General features: G+C 38.6%; 1 protein-coding gene across 1 annotated transcript in view; it reads left to right on the plus strand.

The window, feature by feature from the left end:
• Positions 1 to 12,791, plus strand: part of LOC137259609 (multiple epidermal growth factor-like domains protein 10) — a 29,741-nt gene extending 16,950 nt beyond the window's left edge. The window contains exon 7 of the mRNA XM_067797225.1: positions 12,711 to 12,791. Within this exon, the coding sequence (XP_067653326.1) occupies positions 12,711 to 12,791 (81 nt within the window). The remainder of the gene's footprint in view (positions 1 to 12,710) is intronic.
• Positions 12,792 to 13,327: the final 536 nt, after the last annotated feature.

The raw sequence follows: 13,327 nt of genomic DNA on the forward strand, positions 1-13,327 counted from the left end.
GAAGAAAGAAAACGAGAGGGAGCTATGTTTTTCAGCTCAATGCCGGCCGAAGAAAGAAAGGGTTTAATTCGGTGTCCTAGAGGTGGAACAAGAGAAAACCTCTTGTCGTATAACTTTTCATAAAGCGGACTGAACACACAGTTATATGCAGGGTTAGATTTATTAGAATATAATTTAGTAATGTATTGTAAAGACAATTTTATACGGCGCTCTGTAAGAGATGGTTCATCAGCCTCAACATAGAGACTGGCAACAGGTGAGGTTCTAAAAGATCCAAGACAAAGTCTTAGACCTTGGTGATGGACAGAATCTAATAGTTTAAGGTTGCTTTTACAGGCTCCACCATATACAATGGAGCCATAATCAAGTTTAGATCGTACCAATGATCTGTATAAGTGAAGGAGGGTAACGTGATCCCCTCCCCACTTGGAATTTGAAACAACCTTTAACAAATCTAGTGCCTTCAGACATTTAGCTTTAAGGGATTTAATGTGTGGCAAGAATGTTAAATGAGAATCGAAAAGTAAACCCAAGAACTTGGCCTCCTTCAAAACTTTAATTGGAGTGCCATTTAAACATAGTTCCGGATCCTTATGTGGCTTATATTTTCCACAAAAATGTATACAATTAGTTTTGGATTTAGAAAATTTAAAGCCGTTTTCAAGGCACCATTTATTTATTTTATTTAAACAAAGCTGTAGTTGCCGTTCAATAGTACGCATATTTTTACCACGACAAGAAATGTTAAAATCATCCACAAAAAGTGATCCATCAATTGAATCATTTAAAACCTTGGATAAACTGTTGATTTTAATACTAAATAAAGTGACAGACAAAATACTGCCTTGAGGGACACCCTGATCCTGATTGTAATGATCAGACAGGGTTGAACCCACTCGTACTTGAAATTGCCTGTCTTTTAAAAACTCTGATATAAAAAGAGGCAAACGGCCTCTGAACCCAAAATCATGTAAATCCTTCAAAATGCCATGCTTCCGAGTCGTATCATAAGCTTTCTCGAGATCAAAGAAAATCGATACAGCGTGTTGTTTATTTACTATAGCATTTTTAACGAAGGATTCTAAACGTACCAAATGATCAATGGTACTACGATTTTTCCTGAAACCACACTGAATATTCGTGATCAGGTTATTGGTTTCAAGATACCAAGTTAATCTATTATTTACCATACGTTCCATGGTTTTACAGACACAGCTGGTTAGAGATATCGGTCTGTAATTCGACGGACCTGTTTGATCCCTGCCAGGTTTTGGTATTGGGACTACAATGGCATTACGCCATGAAGGGGGAACTTCCCCCGACGTCCATATTTGATCAAATATATCTAAAAGTGCCATTAGACATGGTTCAGGTAAGTGTTTCAGTAGCTGATAATGTATATTATCATAACCAGTTGCAGTGTCATGAGCTTGCTCAAGTGCAATATGTAGCTCATGTAATGAAAACACTTCATTGTAGTCTTCACCATTGTTTGAAGCGAAATTAAGTTTTGTCTTTTCCTGTTCTTTCTGGTATCTCTGAAACTCAGGAACATAATTTATCGATGATGAATTTTTGGCAAGTGTTTCTCCAAGTTTATTTGCAATTTTAGGTGTGTCAGTAATTAAATTGTCACCATCTTTAAGATGGTGAACAGCAACTTTTGAACCTTTGCCTATAATTCTTTGAACCATGTTCCATACCTTAGACATTGGCGTACGTGAGTTAAGTTTGGAGACATAGTTCCTCTAAGATTGCCGTTTATTTTGTTTGAAAGTACGACGCGCCTTCGCATGGAGTATCTTAAATTTGTTTAAATTATGGACAGTTGGGTGACGACGGAAATAATTTTCTGCCTTTTTCCTCGCTTTCCTGGCTTGTCTACAATCTGTATTAAACCATGGTTTCCGTACATGTGGAGTTGTAGAGGACTTTGGTATACATTCATCAGCAATTTTATTTAAAACGTCAGAAAATAATTGAATAGGATCGGTTATATGACTGAAACATTCGGGTCTTAATTTAGATGCACATAAAGTTTGAAATAACGACCAGTCTGCCTTGGCAAAGTTCCATCTGGTATATGATGGAGAGTCAGATGGAGTAATTTCTGATAATATTGTTGGAAAGTGGTCACTTCCACAGAGGTCATTGTGGACCGACCAATCAAATTCATTAAGTAGAGTAGAGTCTCCGTGGGATAAATCTAGACAAGAGTAGGTGCCAGTTGCAGGATGCAGATAAGTGCCTGAATCATCATTGTATATACACAAGTCATTTTTGGCTATAACATCTTCCAGTAGTTTACCTTTAGTGTTAGTGTTTGTACCACCCCAAATTGGGTTATGGCCATTGAGATCACCCATTATGATGCAAGGTTTAGGAAGTTGGTCATAGAGACCTTGTAGATCAGACTGCTGGAGTGCTGAAGAAGGCGGAATATACAGAGAGCATAGTGTAAAGGTAACATGAAGAGTTAATCTCACTGCAACAGCTTGGAGATTTGTTGTGAGTGCTACAGGACTATGGTTAACATCCTGCTTTACAAGGATTGAAGACCCTCCAGTGGCCCTGTCACCCGGAGGTGACAAATAATTAATTGAAACGAACTGACGTAAGTCAAAAGCATCTGTCTGCTTCAAATAGGTTTCCTGCAGACAGAAGGCCGATGGTGCAAAATCCTGGATTAGTAGCTGTAACTCATTGAAATTGGTCCTTAACCCTCTACAATTCCACTGTACTATAGTTTTGGAACGGACTATCGTTTAGGGGCATTGATTGGGGATCTGCCCCGCACTTTTTTGGTGGGCGACAAGCTATGTGCCCTTTGATGGGTGTGTTCGGACACTTCCATGTCCTCAAGCAAACCATATTTATTATAAAGTTGAACACGATTTTCTGATCCTTTGGAGACTCTGCCACTCTGAAGTTTTTTAGAAAGATCTGGCCTTGGCCTGGGTTTACTTTTAACAACCTGTTTGACATTTGCAGTTGACTGAGATGGTGTCATCTCCTGTGGTGTAGATGTGTCATGATTACTCAAAGACTCAGATTGTATTTGGGCTGAAACTGATATTTGGGTGGATTGTTCCGGTGAAAACCTCTCGGGAGTATTAGTTTTCACCCATGTCAAGTCTGTTTGACAGGTTATTGATGTAGTTTTGACTTTGGATTGTTTTAGGGTTGAATCTGATAGTGGTCTAGTTACTGATGCATACGTTTCAGTTAGTTCTGGAGATTGTACAAGTTTTTTAGCTTCTGCAAAACTGATGTTTCTAGTAAATTTAATTTTGTTAATCTCCATCTGCTTTTTCCACATCGGGCACTCCTTGGAGGACGACGAGTGTGCTCCAAAGCAGTTGGCACACTTTCTAAAACTGCTCTCACAATCTTCCGTCACATGCGTCTTCTCACTGCAGTGAGCGCACGTGACAGACAACGTACAGGTGTTCACACCGTGGCCAAACTTCTGACATTTGAAACACCCGAGAGGGTTGGGAATGTATGTTTCAACCCTGATATTGCAGTAGCCAGCCTTTATGGATTGAGGAGCAGTTGGAGAAGAAAACGAAAAGAGATACGTATTTGTTTGATGGATTTCCGAGTTTTACGGGTGGTAAATCGTTTGACAAACGTGACGCCTTGGTCTTTCATTTCGGTGGCTATATCCAGTTCAGTCATGTCAGAGAACAATCGATCCCGATCTCTTACAATACCTTTACTTGTGTTAAGAGTTCGGTGTGCAGAAGCGGACACAGGTTTACCAACAAATGATTCAATGGAAAGGAGGTTGGATGCTTGCTGTCGTTTGCTACATTCAATCAACAATGCCTTTAGAAACCGCAAAAGGATTTAATTTCAACGGTGTTTTATCAATAGTTTCAATCACTAGAAACCGTGGCCAGTAATCGATAGATTGTGAAGGTCGCTGTTCATCATCGTTGTCAAGCGGACGTTTAGTTTTTTTGAGTGAGTTTCGTAAGCCATAGTGAATAAGTCATTTTTCATCATCCGAGCTCTCCCCCCATGTATCGTATAAAAACCTGTCAGCGAAGGACAGTAAAACAACTAGAATATAACAAATGAGATTAAAACTAGTGTGGAAAAATTAAAAATAATATCACTATTCGGACAATACAGTATAAAATCAGGCTATAGGTTGCCAGCAACTGAAGGTAGATCACCATACTAGGGACCATGGGGACTTACAGTGCCTTTGCTACCTGCATGGAGCCTAGTCGGATTTACATCATCCCCTCAGCTGTTAGCAATTTAGACATATCTAGCCAAAACTTAAAAATACAGATATACTGCGACTAAAAACAGTGGAAAGTTTAAATTTACTGTGAATGTTTTTGGACTTACGTACCCTCTCAGGAGGACAATAATTTTACAATACTTCAACCCCCTTTGAGGGTACAGCCACCAACACTTCAAGTTACCAATCCGAACTTCCAATAATTAAAATACATCTATTTACACAACATGATTTCAAATTTCAACCAAAAAAATCAATTTCTTTTAAAAAATCAATAATTAAATGAGACCTAACGCTGGTAAAAAGATCCTTAATTGTTTTAACTGTAAAATACTTATCCCTTGTGATGGAGAATTCAACACAGTCAAGCAGGATATGCTTGACTGTAACTCTCTCATCACAAGGGGTACAAAATGGAGGATCCTCACCTTTTAAAAGGTATGAATGAGTATATCTAGTATGGCCAATACGACATCGTCTTAAAATAACCTCTTAAAATCTGGACTGACAACCCAAGTAGGTGTAACCAATATACGGTTTTATTTCATGTAATTTATTGATACCTACTTGGGTGTCCCACTTCTTCTGCATCAGATCACGGATATAAGATCTAATGGTGGCTTTGTAATCACTGTAAGAAATAAGAAGTGGTGTCACAGATTTGTTGAGTGCTGCCTTGGCAGCAAGATCAGCCATTGTGTTACCAGAAATGCCTACGTGGCTTGGTAACCAACAGAAGACAATGTCGTACTGGCCAGTAGCAAGACTATTATACAATTCAATAATATCAATTAAAAGTGGATGTTTACATGACAATTTTTTAATAGCGTGGAGGCAAGAAAGAGAATCAGAATAGATTATATATTGTTTACGTTTAGGGTGTCTTTGGATATATTTAAGAGCTGTTAATATGGCGTTAGCTTCAGCTGTAAAAATAGAACTATTATTGGGTAATCTAGAAGATATTGTTCTGGATCCAATGACAGTGGCACAAGCTACTGCGCCACCGTCCTTGGACCCATCTGTAAATAAGGATTTATAATTGCTATATTTATGTTTCAGTTGATTATATTCTTGTTTATACTGTAATTCATTCGTTTCTGAATTTTTTAAGTGTTGTTAATGTTAGGTCAACTTGTGGCCTAACCAACTGCCAAGGAGGAGAAGAAAGAAGACGGGAAGGAGCTATATGGTCCAGCTCAATGCTAGAAGCAGCAAGAAATGGCTTAATTCAGACCCCAAGAGGCGGAAAAAGGGAAGACTTTTTGTTATACAAATCTTCATAGGGAGGATTAAAAACACAATTAAATGCGGGGTTAGACTCATTAGAAGCTAATTTTGTAATGTATTGTAAAGATAGTTTGATACGACGTAAGTTGAGAGAAGGCTCATCAGCTTCGACATATATACTGTCGATAGGAGAGGTTCTAAAAGAACCAAGACAAAGTCTTAGGCGTTGGTGGTGCACAGGATCAAGTAGTTTTAGGTTGCTTTGACAAGCGCCACCATAGACGATGGAGCCGTAATCAAGTTTAGATCGGATCAGTGATCTATATAAGTGGAGAAGGGTAGATTGATCCCCTCCCCATTTTGAATTTGAAACAACCTTTAATAAATCGAGTGCCTTCAGGCATTTGGCTTTAAGGAATTTAATATGCGGCAAAAAGGTCAAATGTGAGTCGAAAATAAGTCCCAAGAACTTGGCCTCCTTGACGACTTTGATTGGGGTACCACTGAGAAATAGTTCTGGTTCTTTATGGGGTTTGTATTTACGACAGAAGTGTATACAATTAGTTTTTGATTTAGAAAATTTAAAGCCGTTTTCAAGAAACCATTTATCAATTTTGTTTAAACACAGCTGCAGTTGCCGTTCAATAGTATACATATTCTTACCACGGCAAGAAATATTAAAATCATCCACAAATAAATATCCATCGATTAAATCGTTTAAAACTTTAGAGAAACTGTTGATCTTGACGCTAAAAAGAGTGACAGACAGAATACTGCCTTGTGGAACACCCTGATCCTGATTATAATGATCAGACAGGGTAGAACCCACACGGACTTGAAATTGCCTGTTATTTAAAAATTTAGCAATGAATTCAGGCAAACGACCTCGCAACCCGAAATCATGTAAATCTCTCAGTATGCCATATTTCCAGGTTGTGTCATATGCCTTCTCAAGGTCAAAAAAGATAGCCACAGCATGTTCTTTATTAATCAGTGCGTTTTTCACAAATGATTCTAAACGCACTAAGTGATCGACAGTACTCCTGTTTTTCCGGAAACCACATTGTATATCTGTGATAAGATTATTAGTTTCCAAGTACCAAATAAGTCGATTATTTATCATACGTTCCATGGTCTTGCAAACACAGCTAGTTAATGAAATCGGACGATAATTGGATGGATCCGTATGATCACGTCCAGGTTTAGGTATTGGTACTACTATGGCATCACGCCATGAAGAAGGAAATTTCCCGTAAGTCCAAATATCATCAAATATTGATAAGAGCGTCTCTAAACAGGATTCTGGTAAGTGCTTCAGGAGTTGATAATGTATGTTATCAGCTCCAGTAGCAGTATCATGAGCTTGATCAAGAGCAGTATGGAGTTCATGAATAGAAAATGTTTCATTATAATCTTCCCCATTATCAGAATTGAAATTAATAGTTTTCTTTTCTTCTTGTTTTTGTTATTGCTGAAATTTAGGTATATAATTAGAAGAGGAAGAATGTTTAGCAAGAGTTTTGCTCAGTTTATTCGCAATATCTGATTTATCAGTAAGTAATTGATCTCCATGTTTAAGATGATGGACCGTAGATTTAGTACCTTTACCTTTTATTTTCTGGACCATGTTCCACACCTTGGACATGGGTGTCCGAGAATTAATTTTGGATACATAATGTTGCCAAGATTGGCGTTTGTTCTGTTTAAAAGTACGCCGTGCTTTAGCATTCAAAATTTTAAATTTATTTAAATTATGCACCATAGGATGGCGACGGAAATAATGTTCTGTTTTTTTCCTTGCCTTCCTAGCTTGTTTGCACTCATCGTTGAACCATGGTTTTCTTGTGTGTGGAACTACAGAGGACTTTGGTATACACTCATCAGCTATGGAATTCAGTTCATCAGAAAAGCATTTAATAGCATCAGGAACGTCAATAAAACGTTCAGGTTTAAGTTTTTCAGCACACAGTGTTTCATACAAAGCCCAGTTAGCCTTTTTAAAATTTCGTCTTGATGATGGAGGAACATCGGATGGAGTTACAGCTTTTAATAGAGTAGGAAAATGGTCACTTCCACAGAGGTCATCGTGGACTGACCATTCAAATTCATTTAGTAGTTCTGAATTTGTCAATGACAAGTCAAGAGCAGAATAGGTCCCTGTCCCAGGGTGTAAATATGTGTTGGAACCATCATATTTAATACATAAATCATTGTCAGAACAAAAGTCCTTTAGTGTTTGTAGTTACGCTACCCCAAAGTGGGTTGTGTCCATTTAAATCTCCCATTATAATACAAGGCTTCGGGAGTTGGTCATATAGAGCTTGAAGATCGGTTTTGGCAAACACCGAAGACGGTGAAATATAAAGAGAGCATGGTGTAAACGCTACATGTAAAGTAATTCTCACAGCAACAGCCTGCATATTAGTATTAAGTGGAACAGGGCTTTGAATAACGTTTTGTCTGACTAGAATGGATGATCCGCCAGTGGCCCTATCACCTGGAGGTGAAAAACAATGATATGCATTAAAATGACGAAGGTCAAATGTATCTGTTTGTTTTAAATATGTCTCTTGGAGACATATCGCTGAAGGTGTGAAATCTTGGACTAATAGCTGTAATTCATGTACATTAGTCCTTAACTCATTAAGGCCGAGAGCCGCATATATGCGGCAAATTAATTAGCTTCTCACAGCGAGAGCCGCGTATTGGGGGTAATAAAAAGCACCTCTTATTTTACATTTTAAATTCGTACTGTACCTATAATTTCAATCAATTTAGCAGTAATGATCAAAGATTAACCTTTCTTACGGGAGAGGTTACTTTCTGTGTTAATCAGAAGAACTATTAATGTGTTTTGATAACAATTTCTTGCAATGTCGGTGGCTTATACAGGCAAATGAACACATGTCTGCGAGAGAAGGGATTATGAGATACGAGATACGTGTTTGTTACTCGTCATTGGGAGTGCATACTAAGATACTATGTTTGCACATTGATTGAATTAACGGTGACAAGGTTACAAAACCTTCTCCTAAAATAATTCATTCATTCATTCGTTGTAATAGTTCATATAATGAATCGTAGACATAAATAGCACTACTGCATTACACTCATGTTCGTGTAGATTTGAAATAAACCAAGTTACTAATTTAGACCTAATTCATTTGCGACTATTGATTTTTAAAGTTGACAATAATACATAATCAAATATGAAGTGATAACTCTTGCATCTACTCATAATATACATATATAGTACACATAAACCATACAAAGGTGACTGGGGTATTTTATTCAAGCTGTTTCATGCTTATTTGAAATGTGATTTTTCAATGCAATTTACATAAGCATTGTGTAAGAAACGTTTGTATTTGATCCCTGTAATTATCTTATCCTGTGTAATGATCACGTGTATCAGATCCATCGTCAATAAAAGGAGGATAATATATCAGTTACGGAATTGATGCGTGTAATCATTCAATCAGACAACACTAAATATATGAACACCTCTTTCAACCTCAAAATAACAGACTCTGGTCGATTGCATGTCCAGGTAAACTTTTGTCCCGTGACAAGTGTAAAACAAACTTATGCGCTGTTACATCATTGGACAACCTGTTTTGTGGAGTCATGCCCATTGCCAATCTTCTGAACCTCGTTTGCTTTCAAAACAAATATGAGCATGCCCATCTTCATAAATTTTTCTCCATATTTGGGGAGATTCAACTACAAGTGTATACATCACAATAAATCAGTATCGTGTTACTTTCTTAATTCTATAATACATGTACTTGAATTATGATAATAATGTACAGATTATATTGAAATGTTCGGCAAGCCATTATGTTTGATGTACAAGTAGTGTGCGCAAAAAGTATACGCAAATAAATACTATCTCTACTCAACGATTGGATTGGGTCATCCGGGGTAAAAATAATCGGATTGTAGTGCTTTTAGCGCTTCAAAAAAAAATAAATTCGTCAAAGTGCTTGTTAGTCCTACGTGTACATTTCAGCCATCCTCACGATTATGTATGATCACGATACACAAACGTTTTCATGATAGCTAGAGTTGATAAAGCCGAAATCTAACATATCGATTGGTCAACGATCTAACCAATAGTCAATCTGTATCCAAGCTGTCTAGTGACCGAACGTACTCTTCAGAAATTTAGCCCACGCCCCATCACCTGTCATTTCCAATGTGACAGGTATCTCATGATACGATTGGTCATAGATAACAAATCAGGGACTATATTGAACAGTTAAGATACAAAACGTCCTATTCGGGAACTTTGATGACGCCCATCCCATGTCCCTTTGTCATATGTATGTGCAAGGAATAGCATTATTCAATATGTATGCATGTATGTTCGTATATTTTCTGCGTTAAATCTAGATGAACCAAAGCGACAAACTGAATCTGTTATATGTAAGTCACAGGCTAGCTTATTAGTACTTTCCTGAAAATATTCAGTATACACTAGCAATGTATCAGCAAAAAACGCTTCTTTCATAGATTATTACGCATGTGCGTAAATTCGTCTTTACTGCCATTGACATAGATGTTTTGAACAATTTAATCTCTCACAATGATATGAGAGGGACATCATTTGGTTTAAGTATGTCTTACATACAATGAAACGGACTGGCAAACGTCGAGACATCAAATGCAGATGTTCAAGCTGTGTTGTGTTTTTGTGTGTTGACTGTTTTGAGGCCTACCAAAAAGACTTGTTGCAAGGACGATAACGCTTTATGCACTAGTTGTGTTGTACAAATGGTACCGTATACCATACTTGTCAGTTGTTGGGCACAATGTGTGAAGCCCACGCGATACTGCTGGAATATAGCTAAAATCGTCGTAAAACTAAATTCACCCATTCTCTTCAATTGTTGCATTTCAGTCGTTCTTCTTTAACATTTCCAAAAAAATAAGACATGTGTGTTCACCATCTGAGAACGAATACACTAATCATAGTGTCAGTCTACTCCCATATGTCTTATGTGTTTCTTTCATACATTATTACAGTAACTGATGTTATGTTTACAATACACAAATTGTTGCATGATAGTTGATACATCCGAAACACAACATAGCCATTGGTCAACGATAAAGTCAATAATCAATCTCTACCCTATCACTTTGAGTGTCCAAACGTGCTCTTCAGAAATTTAGGCCAAGCCCCATCACCTTGCCCTTCCTATGTGACAGGTTCTCACGATATGACTGGTCCAAGAATCAGCCAATATAATGAGTGAGATATAAAACGTTACATTCGGAAAACTTTATCCCATCGCATGATGGGAAACTTTGTTTAACGTTGAGTGATGATAAATGTATCATGCAGTATGTATGTGTATGAATGGTGATGTATGTTTGCAGCGTTAAGTTCAGATGAACAAAGTGACAAACTGTAAATCTCTATATGTTCCATGTTACTTACACACCTATTGATACTTTCCTTCAAATAGTCAGTAAGCACGAGCAATGTATTGGCAAAAAATATTTACGATTATAATGCAAGACCCCCTCTTTTTAAACTCTATTATAAATAATATATTATAATTCAGTCCATACGATGAGAGAGACTGGAGGAATTTGTATATTTGTTCATCTCGTACGTACAAAGACCGCGTAGGTGTTGATAAAAATACAGCACACACTGGCAAAGGGGTATAAGAGACACATGTATTAAATAAAATGAAATGCTGTAATATATGTATTCACATCGGCCTCTTTCCCATTTACATCTTTACGACACAATTAAATAATCAGTACTTGTTTGTGAGACTAGACAGTTTCCTGTCATATCCGAGACCTGCCAGGGAAATCAGGCATGATTAGCACTAATTAGCCTCGTCGCAGCAATCAGGCAGTCAGCGAGGGGTGCCAGGTGTTGGGCAGTGGAGCGGCTCCAGGGCTTAATGAGTTAATCCTCTGCAGTTCCACTGTACAATATTATTGGAATAAACTATCTTTTGGGGGATTTATTGGGGATCTACCCAGCACTCTTTTGGAGGGCGACAAGCTATGTGCCCTAGAATGGACGTTTTCAGAAACGTTCATGTCTTCAAGAGACCCATACTTATTAAACAATTGAACTTTATTTTGTGACCCTTTAGGAGGTCTGCCACTTTGTTGTTTTGAAGCATCAGGCTTTGGCTTCGGTTTACTTTTCACCGTTTGTTGAGTATCAGCTGTTGATTGAGACTTTGAATGTGACTGAGATGATGATGATTTGTGATCAGAAGACGACTTTGAGGTACTCGGAAGTGATTCCTCAGTCTGTGATGATATAGCAGGGTACAAAGGCTGTGGAGAATCACAGTTTACCCAAGTCAACATTGTTTGGCAGCCTGTGGTTGACAGGAACACGATTGCAGGTCCCTATTGCCCTCAACCACCAGGATCCCCTCCTCCGCCGACACAGGGACGCAACCCACGGCAAACGGGTTGGTGGACCAAATATTCCCCCGGGTCCACTACGGTGGTGTCGGCGAGCTCTTAGCATTACCCAGCACCCACCACGAGGAGGTGGCTCGCCACGGGTGCCTCAAATTTGTGCAATTACATGAATAGTTCCCGTACAGGGCTTGGCATGACCAGCCGATTGGTCGAACCGGGCCCATTCGACCACCCGTCTAGGCGAAGTCAGGGCCAAAGTGTTGTATTGAGCAACAGGAACACGATTGCAGGTCCCTATTGCCCTCAACCACCAGGATCCCCTCCTCCGCCGACACACGGTCGCAACCCACGGCGAACGGGTTGGTGGACCAAATATCCCCCCGGGTCCACTACGGTGGTGTCGGCGAGCTCTTGGCATTACCCAGCACCAACCACGACGAGGTGGCTCGCCACGGGTGCCCCGAAGCCAGTAAGGCACACGTTAATTACCACGGTCGGTTTATCTGACCGGCTGTGCTGATTGTAGTATTGCCGAAAGTTTATACAATGTTTTTACAATAACCACTTGTTAGATTGATATGTCGTAGTCGTAATGTGAGAGTGCCCGTTTAACGAGAGTAATGACAACTGTTTTGAATGGTTCCCTTATTTTTGGTCGGATTAATGTGAATGTTGGATTACTGAGTGTCGGATAGACGAGAGCTGACAGTATCCTTTTTCTTGTGCGTTGACAAAAACGGATGACTTATGACTTTCTTTACATCTTGGCTCTTTAGGTGCACGTCTTGCACATTTTCAATGTCGATCTCCCTTCCAGTATTTCAGGTTCCACGTGAGCATTGCCAGTCTCTACATTCTTAATACCCTGGGTCACCGTCACCTACACAAGCTCAACTAACAGCTTGTCTTGTAGTTTATCACAGAATGTCTTTCAATATATAAAGCCCAGATTTTGAGCTATAGCAACTGACAAGTTTGTCAGAGAGGTGTCAGTAGTCCGTGCGATACCCTTCACTAGCTAAATCCAATTCGAAGCTGTTTTGTTTTGAACAAGTTGGAAAGTTTTATCAAATATACATGTCCCTCCCATAATTGATCTGTTTTAATGATGTCTGTGGTGGCATATTTAACAGTTGAGTGAAAGTGAAAGTCCATAAAGTACATGGCAAACATTTAACACATGAGATATATGGTGTATAGATAACTATCATTCCACTTCCTACAGTGTTTAAGTGTTTTGTATTCTGTAAGACAAGCAACCCTGGGACTAAAAGCCGACAGTGAAATTCTGTCGCCATGCACCAGAAACTTTATTCTTTTTTAGTCTTTTATGTTTGCAGTGAAAACGTACCGATGACTTTCACTTACTCAAACAAAAGTGTAAATCGAATAAAGTGAAATGAAGATAGCGAATCCTCATAATTTTTCTGAACA

The sequence above is a fragment of the Haliotis asinina genome, chromosome 13 (assembly GCF_037392515.1).
Source record: "Haliotis asinina isolate JCU_RB_2024 chromosome 13, JCU_Hal_asi_v2, whole genome shotgun sequence".
Taxonomy (NCBI): Eukaryota; Metazoa; Mollusca; class Gastropoda; order Lepetellida; family Haliotidae; genus Haliotis; species Haliotis asinina.